Source organism: Phyllobates terribilis, unplaced genomic scaffold (genome assembly GCF_046119375.1).
Source record: "Phyllobates terribilis strain yellow unplaced genomic scaffold, ASM4611937v1 Scaffold_7__3_contigs__length_470593459, whole genome shotgun sequence".
In the NCBI taxonomy this organism is placed as follows: Eukaryota; Metazoa; Chordata; class Amphibia; order Anura; family Dendrobatidae; genus Phyllobates; species Phyllobates terribilis.
The window spans coordinates 338197214-338211261 of record NW_027362767.1 but is presented as its reverse complement, the minus strand read 5'-3'; the positions used below and the strand labels follow the sequence as shown (position 1 = coordinate 338211261).

The 14048-nt window shown below is 43.5% G+C and overlaps 1 protein-coding gene and 1 long non-coding RNA gene across 3 annotated transcripts in view; one reads left to right on the top strand and one right to left on the bottom strand.

Annotated features, from left to right (window-relative positions):
* The window catches only part of LOC141154805 (uncharacterized), a 119968-nt gene extending 106702 nt beyond the window's left edge, over window positions 1-13266 (bottom strand). Inside the window, exon 1 of one of the 2 annotated variants that reach the window (XR_012247480.1) lies at window positions 12891-13266. This is a non-coding gene — a long non-coding RNA (uncharacterized lncRNA). The remainder of the gene's footprint in view (window positions 1-12890) is intronic. The other variant, XR_012247481.1, reaches the window with a different exon arrangement.
* The window catches only part of SLITRK2 (SLIT and NTRK like family member 2), a 4268-nt gene continuing 3159 nt past the window's right edge, over window positions 12940-14048 (top strand). Inside the window, exons 1-2 of the mRNA XM_073641231.1 lie at window positions 12940-13379; window positions 13615-14048. The exon at window positions 13615-14048 is cut by the window's right edge and continues 3159 nt beyond it. Coding sequence (XP_073497332.1) covers window positions 13658-14048 — 391 coding nt within the window. The 5' untranslated portion in view covers window positions 12940-13379; window positions 13615-13657. The remainder of the gene's footprint in view (window positions 13380-13614) is intronic.

Sequence of the window (14048 nt, the reverse complement as noted above, 5' to 3'; positions counted from 1 at the left end):
CAACGAGACCTCTGACATCACATTGTTACAATGTTAATCACCCAAGTTACAACACAGAGTGCAGTAACATTTGAAGCGCCCTCAAGTGTGAAGCCAGAGCCCAGAGTGAAGAGGCTGAAAAGGATGTGCTTAATGGGGAAAGGAGACAATAAGAGGTGTAGAAGACCAGATGGCAGGCTACGGGGATGTTGGTACAGATGAGCAGTGAGGTGAGTATTATTACTATTTTTATTTAACATTCTATGTTTATTATGTTCTGGGGACTTAAAAGGATCAACCGTGGTTAGGGGAATAGTGGTCTCTAATTCAGAGGGACATACAGAGACAAAATGTTGAAAAGGCATCAAACAGTCCAGGGAAAAATCTAACAAAGCGTATAAGGGTTGGTTTAAAATAAGTGGTTGGACCAAAAGCCATGTCAGAATTTAGAATATCAATAATTAGTGCACCAAGAACAATAGAAACAAAAACAGGTGCAAAAAGAAAAAATAGGGTGATTTTTAGCCATATTACTTGCTAATCTTGTTCTGCCAATGATCGCCTGACTCCCTTCAGATATCGATCAGTCAGCAAGACCTATTTGGAAACATGTAACTAAATGGCTTAGATGCGATCACACTGCCAAGTAGGAGGAAACTCTACAAAGTGCTTGGCTGGGTAACATATGTGGAAGGAAGATCACTCTCATAGCAGGGAAATAAAACTACGTATGAGATGGGCTGTGAGGGAGCTGGGCAGCATATCTTTTATCTCTACTTCCCCCACTGTCAGTTCCTGCTCTCAGGGTCAGAGTGTATTGCAGAAAGTAAAAGTCCCATAGTGGGACTATGTAAAAAAGTAAAACAAAAAGTGAAAAAAAATAGTAAAAATATTTAAAAAAAGATCAAAAAATAATAAAAATAATAAAAGACATATTGTACCTGTCATGACTCTGTTGTCGGGTATCCCAGGGCCAGGGGCTCCAACCCTGTCCCTAATGCTGGGGGTGTCCTACCTGGCCCTGTTGCCGAGATTACTTCTAAAGGTGAAGACGCTGGGGCCACATACCTTGCCTGAGCTCCTCAATCCACCCTCAGTCTATTCCCTTTTCCGCCCAGGGAAGAGAGGAGTAGTAGTGTATGGCAGTACACAAACCAGACTAACAATGTAATACAAACAGAGCTAAAGGAAAATACCAATCTTACAAATATATATGCACACAAACAACAGAGGTTAACACCAGGATGTGGAGGATGGGGAACCAACCAAAAATAGGGGAAGAATAGGATTAACATGCAACCTAAACCACACAACAGTCAAAGCTGAAATCCACAAAACGCCTTTTCAAATAACCACTCTTCACCACACTACTAGACCAATGCAGCATAAGCTAGATCTGGCAATGATAGCCTGGCAAAGACCAGTATATATAGGATTGGGGAGTGGCTAAAAGTGGACAGCTGAGAACCTAACTAAAGGTAAGCTTCCAGGAGCTCACAACTGAGTAGATTAAGCCCTGCACTGCTAAAAGAAACCAGCACCATTTAATATAAAGGCAAAAGGCTTCTAATGAGTGCAGGAGTGGGAGGAATCAGATGCTATGGTCTTCTGGCTCCTCTCTGTTGTGGTAAACTCATGACAGAGCCCCCCCCCTTCTACGAGGTACCTCCGGAACCTCAGAACCAGGTTTATCTGGGTGTGCCGCATGAAAAGACCGGATCAACCAGGCCGCATGGACGTCAGATGCTGGAACCCACATCCTCTCCTCAGGACCGTAACCCTTACAGTGTACCACATACTAAAGCGATCGATGAACTAAGTGAGAATCAATGATCTTAGCTATTTGGAATTCCAAATTTCCATGCACAATGACTGGAGATGGCGGTAGCGGTAATGGTACATAGAACGCAGCGTATTTTTTGAGTTGTGACCGATGAGACACATTATGGTTCCTAAAGGTGGGCGGCAAAGCATGGCAAAATGCTATGGGATTGATGACAGCCACAATTTTATAAGGACCAATGAACCTGGGGCCCAGTTTCAAAGAGGGAATCTTCAACTGAATGTTCCTTGAGGACAACCACACCAAGTCACTACCACACAGGTCCAGACCCACTACACGCCTCCGATCAGCCACACTTTTATATTTGTACCCCATCTTCCTCAAGCTGTTAAGAACTCCTTGCCACACAGACATAATTGAAGATGACAACTATTCTTCTTCAGGTATTCCTGAAGAATGATTTCTATTAAATGAGGTGAACTGAGAATTAAACCCTTATGCCCCAAAAAACGGGGATTTACTGGTAGATTCATGACAATGATTATTGACCACAAATTCACCTAGAGGTAAGTAACCCAATCCTACCTGATTCTAAAACACAAAACACCTAAGGTAAGTTTCAAGATCCTGGTTAACGCGTTCAGTTTGCCCATTAGACTGCAGGTAAAATGCTAAAGAGAATGACAGATGGATCCCTAACCGAGTGCAAAACGCCAAAATTTGGAAATAAATTGCACCCCTAATCAGAAACAATATCGGTAGGCATCCCATATAATTTTATAACTTCTCTGATGAAAATCTGTGCCAAAGTCTTGGCGTTAGGTAACACGGGTAGCACAATGAAATGTGACATCTTACTGAATCTGTCCACTACCACCAAAATTACAGTATTGCTAATCGACACAGGTAGATCAGTGATAAAATCGACAGATATCTGAGTCCACAGTCTACTGGGAATCACTAATGGCTGGAGAGACCCAGAAGGACGAGTATGAGAGGTCTTAGAATGTGCACAGATATTGCAGGCGGCCACATACTCCCGAACATCCTAATGAACCCCTGACCACCAAAAGCGCCGAGTAAGAAGATCTGAGGTGGCTTTATTATCGGGATGTCAGACCAAGACCGAATCATGATGTTCACTTAGAACTCTAAGATGGAGATTTAGGGGTACAAACAGTTTACCTAATGGACAAGCAGCAGGGGCGTCCCCCTGAGCTTCCACAACCTCCTTCTCAAGATCGGAACATATAGACGCAATAATCACTCCTTTTTGAAGCATAGGAACCGGATCACAATTTTCTCCTCCTCCAGGAAAACATCGAGATAAAGGCATTCACCTTAATGTTCTTTTTCCCCTGCCTATATGTAATGAAAAAGGTAAACCTGGTGAAGAATAATGCCCATCTTGCCTGTCTAGGCATTAGACATTTTGCAGACTCTAGATATACCAGATTCTTATGATCCGTGATAACCATAACCGGATGAATTGCCCCCTCCAGAAAATGACGCCACTCCTCAAAAGCCCACTTGATTGTCAAAAGTTCCCTGTTACCAATGTCATAACTTCTCTCAGCGGGTGACAGCTTTTTAGAAAAATAGGCACATGGACGCCATTTACCAGGAGATGAACCCTGCGACAAAACAGCCCCTACCACCACTTCAGACGCGTCAACTTCTACAATGAATGGCTGAGTGACGTCAGACTATGAGAATCGGCGCAGATGAAAAACACTCCTTAAATGCCTCCCTGGCCATTTGGCGACTACCAAAAAGTTTGTGATGAACTTGCGGTAGTAGTTGGCGAAACCCAAGAACCATTTTAACGCCTTAAAGTCCTCAGGACGATCACAATCTAGTTCCTCTCGGACTTTCACCGGATCCATGTGAAAACCGGTGCACAATAAAATATATCCCAGGAAAGGGATCTCCTTAACCGAGAACATGCACTTCTCTGGTTTAACAAATCATATATTGTCTCTGAGTATCTGTAAGATCTTCCTGACATGTACCTGATATGACTCAAGGTCAGGTGAATAAATTAATATGTCATCAAGATAGATCATCACAAAATTACCTGCCAGATGACTAAAGATGTAATTTACAAAATGCTGAAATACGGTGGTAGCATTAGTTAACCCTAATGGCATCACAAGGTTCTCATAGTGTCCCTCAGGCTTATTGAAGGCTGTTTCCCACTCATCTCCCTCTTTAATATGAATGAGTTTATACGCACCCTGAGATCCAGTTTAGAAAACCATTTTGCTCCCACGATCTGATTAAAAAGGTCCAGGATTAGAGGGAGCGCATATGGATCCTGGACCGCGATCTGATTGAGTTCGCGGAAATCTAAGCAGGGGCATAACCCCTGTCCTTCTTCTTTACAATGAAAAACCCTGCAATGGGGGATGAGGATGGTCTGATATGACCCCTTGCCAAACTCTCTGCGATATAGTCATTCATGGACTACCTCTCTGGACCAAAGATATTTTAAAGTCTGCTGCTTGGGCCCTGGAACAAGATTAATGGTGCACTCATAAGGACGATGGGGAGGGAGTTCCTGACACCCCTGTTCCGAGAACACATCCCCAAAGTCAGACAGGTATTTATGCACAGACTGGGTATCCACCCTAGCCAACCGAGTGCCAAAACAGTGTCCTTGACAATACTCGCTCCATTTAGCTACCTCCCACTTCTGCCAATCTACCACAGGGTTGTGTAGCTTGAGCCAAAGTAGTCCCAGACCAATAGGAGAGGGCAGACCCTCTAGGACATAACAGTCAATACATGCTGAGTGCATAGCCCCTACCTGTAGATATAACCCTCGGATGACTTGAGTAAAATATCCCTGGCTCAAGGGTGTGGAGTCAAAGGCAATTATGGGTATGTGTCTGGACAGTGTTTGTGGTTTGAGGCACTAAACCTGGATGAATCTGGCGTCAATTAAATTAAACCCCGCCACACTGTCCATAAAGGCAGAGTCACCCTATTTTTGCAATGATGGATTTCAGCCGGTAGGAAAAATCGTAACCTACCCACAGATGAAATATGTACACCCTGGTTACTAACCTCCCCACAACTGGGGCTCATTAGTTTTCCAGTGGCTGTTTACAGTGAGGTAGGGAAGGACAAGCACCCACGAAGTGACCCTTCCTCCCACAGTAAATAATACTCCCTCTTTACGCCGAACTCCAGTTTGATCCACAGAAAAAGTTGCCCCACCCAACTGCATGGGCTCCACCGATGACTCCGACCAGGCTTCCCTTGGCCCTGGACCTCCCACATATTGGAGTGTCACTTTATGTCTCAAGCAAAGACGGCAATCAACCGGATTGTCAGACACATGGCCACTTCAAGAGAGACTGGAGTCTCATACAATTCCAGGGCATCCAATAGCCTTGCAGATAGCCCTTGACAAAACTGGCTACGGAGTGCAGGTTCATTCCAATTAGTGTCTGTGGTCCACTTCCGAAGCTCGGAGAAATACTCCTCTGCCAGCCGGTCTCCCTGCTGAAGCTGAAGTATTGAGGACTCAGCCAGGGAGTCGTGTTCTGGGTCATCATATATATGACCCAGCAACAGAACAAATTCCTCCACCGTCTGGAGTGACTGAGAGTCCGGTGGGAGAGAAAATGCCCATGCTTGGTGGTCACTCTGAAGGAGTGAGATTACTATCCCCTCCCGTTGCTCCTCGGTTCCAGAGGAGGTAGGACACAACCGGAAGTACAGCTTACTGGCTTCCCTGAAAACTACAAACATGTCACGCCCCACAGAGAACCGATCTTGGGCCCCACAGGGGGTTGACTGAGAGTCATGGTCCCCAAACCTGATGTGCTAGGGTTCTGCAACACTACAGTGCATAGATCTGCCACCTCCAGACTTAGTTGCTGCATATGCCTTTTCAGAGCTGGTATAGGATCCATGATGGATCAGAAAACAGTTTCGGCAAGAGCTAATGTTGCGACTATCCCGGGGTCAGAGGCTTCTACCCTGGCTCTAATGCTAGGGGCGCCCTAGCTGGCCCTGTTTCCCGGATTACTTCTGAAGGTGAATACACCGGGACCGCGTACCTTGTCTGAGATCTTCAATTTGCCCTCAGTCTGTTCACCCCCACCCCCAGGGAAGAGCGGAGCAGTAGTGTTTGGCAGTACACAAACCAGACTAACAAGGTAATACAAACAGGGCTAAAGGAAAATACCAATCATACAAATATATGCAATGCAAAGAGGTGTAGAAAAATCTCAAGGCACCACTGTGTGAGCCTTACAAAGTTCCAAACCTGCAGCTGTGCAGGACAACTCAGGTAGTGCAATACTCAACACCACATCTGTAGATTTTACAAAGTTCCAAACTTGCAGCTGTGCAGGATAATTCAGATGGTCCCATGCTTAACACAAGGTGTGTGGATTTTACAAAGTTCCAAACCTGAAGCTGTGTAGGATAATTCAGTTGGTGCAATGCTTAACACAATGTCTGAGCAAAATATAGAAGATGAATAGAATAGCAGCACTCACCATATCCATAGGCTAAAAATGCTTTATTTCACGTAGAAGTGGACATCAGGTACAATGGTGTATCATAAAAGCAGGGGAGACGTGCGGGGAGAGACAGGTGGACCACCTGCACCATTTAATATGAAGGCGAAAGGCTTCTAATGAGTGCAGGAGTGGGAGGAATCCGATGCTATGGTCTTCTGGCTCATCTCTGTCATGTTAAACCCATGACAGTATCCATAAATAAATATTTTTATGAAGAAAATAAACAATAAAAGTACACGTTTGGTATTACCGTGTCAGGAACGACCCAACCTATAACTTTCCCACTAGTTAATCCCTTTTGTGAACACTGTAAAAAAAAAAAAAAGAAATAAGGTCAAAGAATGATGCTTTATAATAATACTGGTAAAAAAAAATTGGTGCTTAAGCAATATTTTTGTTTGAAAATGTGATTTTTTTTATTTTTACAGCTCAATGTTATAAACTTTTGTGAGTTCTGGGGGTTCAAGTTGCTCACCACATATCTAGATAAGTTCCCTGAGGGGTCTAGTTAACAAAATGGTGTCACTTGTGGGAGTTTCCACTGTTTAGGCACATCAGGGGCTCTCCAAACACGACATGAAGCCAGCTAATTATTCCATCAAATTTTGCATTCAAAAAGTCAAATGGTGCTCCTTCCCTTCCAAGTCTTGCTGTGCACCCAAACAGTAGTTTTCCTTCACATATGGGATATCGGCATGCTCAGGAGAAATTGCATAACAAAATTTGGGGTCAACTTTTTCTTGTTACCCTTGCAAAAAAAAAAAAAAAAAAATAGGGTTTAAAATAAAATTTAGTGAAAATTTTTTTTTACACATTCCAAAAACTCCTGTGAAGCACCTGAAGGGTTAATAATCTTCTTAAATGTGGTTTGAGCACCTTTAAGGTGCAATTTTTAGAATGGTTTCACTTTTGTGTATTTTCTGTCATATAGACCCCTCAAAGTCGCTTCAAATGTCATTTGGTCGCTAAAAAAATGTTTTTGTAAATTTTGTAATCCTTATAACGTCCTAACAAAAAAAAATTGTTTCAAAAATTGTGCTGATGTAAAGTATACATGTGGCAAATGTTGTTTATTAACTATTTTGTGTGACATACCTCTCACTTAAGGGCACAAAAATTCAATTTTGAAAATTGCAAAACGTACAAAACTTTTGCCAATATTCAATTTTTTGAGCAAATAAAGGCAAAAAAATATTGAACACAATTTACCGCTATCATGAAGTACAATGTGTCACAAGAAAACAGTCTCAGAATCAGTGGGATCCATTGATGCCTTCCAGAGTTATCTATATATATAATCGTCTTATTCCATCTGTCGGTCTGTCTTTCTGTCTGTCTGTCTGTCTGTCCTGGAAGTCCCGCGTCGCTCATTGGTCTGGCAGCGGCCAATCAGCGCCGCGGGATTTCTGAAAAAAGATGGCGGCCGTTAGCGGCTCATCTGCGGGACGGAGCTCAGCGGCGATGCAGCCGGGAGATGACCGGCGCGAGGCGCTCATCTCCCGGCCGGTACCAGCAGAAGGACCTCGACCGCCGGACCCATCTGCGGGACGGAGAAGCAGCCGGGAGATGAGCGGCGCGAGGCGCTCATCTCCCGGCCGGTAGCAGCTGAAGGACCGCCGGCGTCGCTGACCTCCATGCGGAAGGGAGGACCGGGGGGCGGCGCTGCGGGTCGGGATACTTCTGCTGCGAGCGCCCGCTCTTGTCCCGGGTTCTCGCAGCGGAAGTACCCGCACAGTCAGCGCCGCTCCCCGGTCCTCACCAAGACGATTCGATGATTGGTTGCGGTCTTCGGACCCGACCAATCACTGATCTTACCGCAAAAGTTAAACACCGCCATGCTGACCAATCACCAATCTTGGCTCCACTTTAAACACCGCTGTGCTGATTGGTTGCCGACACCGGGCGCGACCAATCACCGATTTTGGCACCACATTTAAATAGCGTCCGCGACCAATCAGCACAGCGGTGTTTAAATGTGGAGCCAAGATCGGTGATTGGTCGCGGCCGATATTTAAATTTGGCGCCCAAATCGGTGATTGGTCGCGGGCAGCGTCCACGACCAATCAGCACAGTAGTGTTTCACTTTTGCGGCAAGATCAGTGATTGGTCGCGGGCCAAGACCGCGACCAATCACCGATTTGTGCGGCACATTTAAATAGCGGCCGCGACCATTTGGAAGTCAGCGCCGCTCCCCGGTCCTCCCTTCACACCCTAGGCGCATGGATGTCAGCGGCGCTGCCTGTGCGGATAATTCCGTTGTGAGAACCCGGGACATGAGCGGGCGCTCGCAGCAGAAGTATCCCGACCCGCAGCGCCGCTCCCCGGTCCTCTCTCGACACGATAGCCGCTGATGTCCCCACAGTATCCGCATGGTGTTACAAAGGTCCGGACATTTGTGTTAAAAATCGCTGATTGGTCGCCGGCGCTGCCCGCGACAAATCATCGATCTTGGCGCCACATTTAAATATCGGCCTCGACTAATCACCGATCTTGGCGCCACATTTAAACACCGCTGTGCTGATTGGTCGCGGACGCTATTTAAATGTTGCGCCCAAATCGGTGATTGGTCGCGGTCTTGGCCCGCGACCAATCACTGATCTTGCAGCAAAAGTTAAACACTACTGTGCTGATTGGTCGTGGACACTGCCCGCGACCAATCACCGATTTTGGCGCCAAATTTAAATATCTGCCGCGACCAATCACCGATCTTGGCTCCGCATTTAAACACCGCTGTACTAATTGGTCGCGGACTCTATTTAAATGTGGCGTCAAAATCGGTGATTGGTCGCGGCCGATATTTAAATTTGGCGCCCAAATCGGTGATTGGTTGCGGGCAGCCGACCTCAACCAATCAGCGAGTTTGGCGCCAAATTTAAACACCGCTCTGCTGCGTGCGCCCGGTCGGCCGCATACCTATTCTAGAATACCCGATGCGTTAGAATCGGGCCACCATCTAGTTACCTCATAAAATGGCACTGGTCAGAATTGTAAAATTTGGCCTGGTCATAAAGATGAAAACAGCCTTGGGGGATAAAGGGGTTAAACAGTCTATAAAAGTTCCTCCTGATTGGCTATGCTACATGTGATGGAATAGCTGCAAGATGTTGTAAGAAAGGTCATCCAGTCAAACCCAAGGTCAAGTAAGCCTTCTTTGGCTGAAGAAAGCTTCTGCGTGTGTAAAATGATTGCTGCTATTTTTGGCAATTGGCGCAAATCAAATTGGAAATAGTTCGAATTCACCAGTTCGAATTTGAAATGAATTTAATTAGCATCAAATCAATTCACTCTATTATCCAACAATTTTAAATAACAGCAGATTCTCTTTCATTAGATTATGGGGGATCCATCTAATCTTGACATGAGTTCTTGTTAATTTTAGTTATGCCCCTGAACGAATGCTTCAGGACAAGTTTGAGCAAAACTTTACTAGAAGCCATTATTAAATTCAGGCATTTTGTTAACACTGTATTGACATTGACCTGAAGAAACCGAAATGCGTGGGTGCTCTTATACAGAAAGCCTAGATGAACATATCTGGGACAGTTGTGACTGACAGATTCTGCAGATTTGGAGCTCTTAAAACCATACTATAATAAAAAGTGAATCATTATAATATGGCAACACTATTAATAAAAATGACACTATACTAAATTTACATAAGACCAAACATTTTAGCCTGCAGTATTGTGAGTTTGATTCATTATTTTTAAAAAGATGCGTAAATGAGTAACTTGTCATATTAATTAGAATAATGGTATAGGTTTGAACAAGTGATTGGCATCAATGTATAAAAAAAACGTATAGCAGTTTCATATGAGGGACCTTCGGTAAAGGAAGCAGACACTAAGGTTTGCTTTCTTACAAGCAGCTGAACTTTGGTGCCTGAGTGCAGCTTCCTCTGATTAAATAGCAACATTCTCTGACAGGGGACTCACATTATCAATGAGTGGGCTGAGGGCTGGAGAACACAAATCTGCCTCAATCCTGCTGCAAGCTCCATTAAAAATAAACCTCTATCATGCATAGGTATAATGCTGGCAAATTAAGTAACGAGTCAACGACTCAAATAAATACATCCTACTGGCTTGCACACCCAAATAGAAATAGCAGGTGGGTGGCCGAATCAGGTCTAATTCTGGAAGGATAACATTTTGCAACTCACTCCCCCTTCTGTCCTAGGAAAGCCTGGTACAGAATGTGCTTCAGTTATAAGCTGGGAAGAAAGGCGAGTTGTACAAATCTGCATCATCTTAGAAAAAAGAGAAACACTTTGCATTGAGATATTCATTTAAATGTCCGATCCAAAAGGTATGACTATAAATAAATGAAAGTGATATTTGCAATACGGGTAATTGCATTGAGCAGGATGTAGTCGTGTTTGTCCTTCTATGGCTGATAAATGAATGTCACCCCAGAGATATAGAGAGAGTCAATTTTTACATTCTTTATATCGGATGCCAAACACCCCTGCAAATGTCATCCTGTATTTCTCTCCACCACCCACAGTCCATCCGGCCAGGAAACAATCAGTTCACTGATCACCACTTTGTGTGAAAGCAGTTGAGAGAGTTAAGCCAGGCAAGGCTACATTAATGCAGCAAGGGTTTGTGCACTGGCGCCAACATCAAGAAAACCTGCATTCTTCGACTCTCTTTATAAATAATGCTTTCTTTCATACCCACTAGGACAACCATTGCAATATCCACTTATTGATGTTTGGAGTTTCCTTTCCCGTTGTGCTATTATATAGACCACTGTATATCAATATATGTTTATATATTACATGGGCAACCTTTGGAAATCGATTTCTCTCACTATGTAGCCAATCTTGTAATCTAAATATACTTGGTAGGTGGATTTAGCAGCTTACACATTCATGTAAGATCATTGAATCTCCTGCTAGAAAAATAGCTTTCTGCAACTACTGTACAGGGGATGAAGGGTTACTGAGGTTTCTGATAGGTTTTAAAGGGTTACTGGGTGTTAAAACACAATAAGCTTCCAACAAGGGAAGGTTTTATGAGTCTTCACTAACTGGAGTTAATGAGCTTCTGGCTACAAATCGGTTAATAGAAGCACCACTGACACCACAGAGAGTAATTGCTGCAATAATGATCCAAATACTCTATTGTCCAACACACAGATGATGATGTTGTACGGTCTACACATAATTACATCTAGACTATGGAACCTAGCTCACAATTCCTCCCTGTGGTCCCATTAGAGGGTAAAATCATGTTTGAGGATGAAAAGCTGTCCATCAATTCTTCTCTCCACTCTCTGCCCCTTCTCATTACTAGTTGCCAAAGGTCACTTGGGCACCCAGATCCAAGCACATGGGTATGGGAAAGCAGAGATACTTTAACTCATTTGTCACTATAGATAAATAGACGCCACATACACTAAAAAAAATACTACAGATAGGTCAATTTGATATGTAGATTATGAGTCTCAATGGGGAGAGGGAATGGTGTGAGTGATGACAATATCTCTACATCCATTTGATATGTACATTGCGAGTCTCAATGGGGAGAGGGAATGGTGTGAGTGATGACAATATCTTTACATCCATTTGATATGTACATTGTGAGTCTCAACGGGGAGAGGGAAAGGTGTGAGTGATGACAATATCTTTACATAAATTTGATATGTACATTGTGAGTCTCAATGGGGAGACGAAATGGTGTGTGTGATGGCAATAGCTTTACATCCATTTGATATGTAGATTCTGAGTCTCAATGGGGAGAGGGAATGGTGTGCGTGATGGCAATATATTTACATCCATTTGATATGTGGATTGTGAGTCTCAATGGGGAGAGGTAATGGTGTGTGTGATGGCAATATCTTTACATCGATTTGATATGTGGATTGTGAGTCTCAATGGGGAGAGGGAATGGTGTGTGTGATGACAATATCTCTACATCAATTTGATATGTACATTGTGAGTCTCAGTGGGGAGAGGAAATGATGTGAGTGATGACAATATCTTTACATCAATTTGGAAAGTAGATTGTGAGTCTCAATGGGGAGAGGGAATGGTGTGAGTGATGACAATATCTTTACATCAATTTGGAAAGTAGATTGTGGGTCTCAATGGGGAGAGGGAATGATGTGAGTGATGACAATATCTTTACATCAATTTGGAAAGTAGATTGTGAGTCTCAATGGGGAGAGGGAATGATGTGAGTGATGACAATATCTTTACAGTGCTACAGAACATGCTGACGAAATAGAAAATAAAAACATAAATAAGTAAACACATAAACGCATAAACAAATAAATAAATACAAGTAAAAGCATCAATTTTTTTTTGCACATAGAAACGACTCAATATCCGGAACATATAGCAGTCAACAGCGACACGCAAGCAGTAAAATGTAATCAGCTCTTATGTACATTAGTTTCATCAGGCCAAACATGCACGGTAATTAATACAGACATGCATATCACTCCTAATTACAAAGATTTTGAATGCATATGCTGCACAGATGTACATACCAGACATGCCAGAAGAGATGACCAGCTTATACAGTATTCTTACATAGGCATCTATGGATAAGAAGATATATAGGAAAAAAAAAGAAACTTACAGCATTGTCCTTCTATATAGTGCAGCCTAAACTGATGATCAGGATTATTTAAGAAGAAGGGAGGGGGTTGAGAGGATGCTGTCCTTCTCATACAGACAGGCAGCATCCAAGGACCACAATGAGTTTCACACTCCCTTCTCCTATAATGAAAGGGACGGATCACATTTGAGCTTTACAAGAGAACACAATAGATAGACACAACGTGTTTGCAGTGCTCCCCCAGCAACAAATTTTCGGAGCGTGACGTCACCCTCTCTCGGTCCGAGGGAGCCTGCAGCGCAGAAGCCCACTCATAGGAAGCAGAGAAGGGAAGGCGTCCACGGCAGCAACTACTCCCAGTCACGGCAGTCTCCCACTCAGATAACTTCTACCCACATTTCCCCAGAGATCATGGATAGGGACAAATGAGCCGAGCTTGGTACCACATGATTTGATATGCAAACCTGCCTAGGACTTGCAAGGAAGAAAAGCCTCATGCTTTCCTGATGTGTGAGTACACAGTTAATATTTCTGCACGTTTTCAAAGAATATGCTGGGAATCACTGGGAAGCTGTGTGATCGGTCTGGGAAGAGAGAAAGTGGGGGCTTCCAATTCATTAGGCAGCTCTAGAAACAGAGATTTGGATAGTCTTTCGCACTTTGACATTTGTTCGCTGCTTTTCATTGTGTGATACAAATCTTTTTGTTTTTGTTTTTTCTTTTTTTTTCTCTGTTTTCCTTAAAGGTTTTACAATAGGCACCAGATCTTGGATCTGTGGATTATAAAGATGCTGAACAGCATTTTGCTGCTGAGTATTATGTCAGTGACTGCAATCTTAAAGACAGAGAGTCGTAAAACTGCCAAAGATATATGCAAGATCCGCTGTCTGTGTGAGGAAAAGGAGAATGTGCTAAATATTAATTGTGAAAATAAAGAATTCACCAGCGTCAGTTTGCTGCTGCCTCCCCAGTCCAGAATTTATCAGCTTTTCCTTAATGGCAACTTACTGAGCAGGCTGTATCCCAATGAGTTTGTCAATTACTCGAATGCAGTCACTCTACATTTGGGCAACAATGAGCTTCAAGAAATCAGAACTGGTGCTTTCAATGGGCTTAAGACACTGAAAAGATTACATCTGAATAATAACAAATTAGAAGTGTTGAGAGAGGAAACTTTCC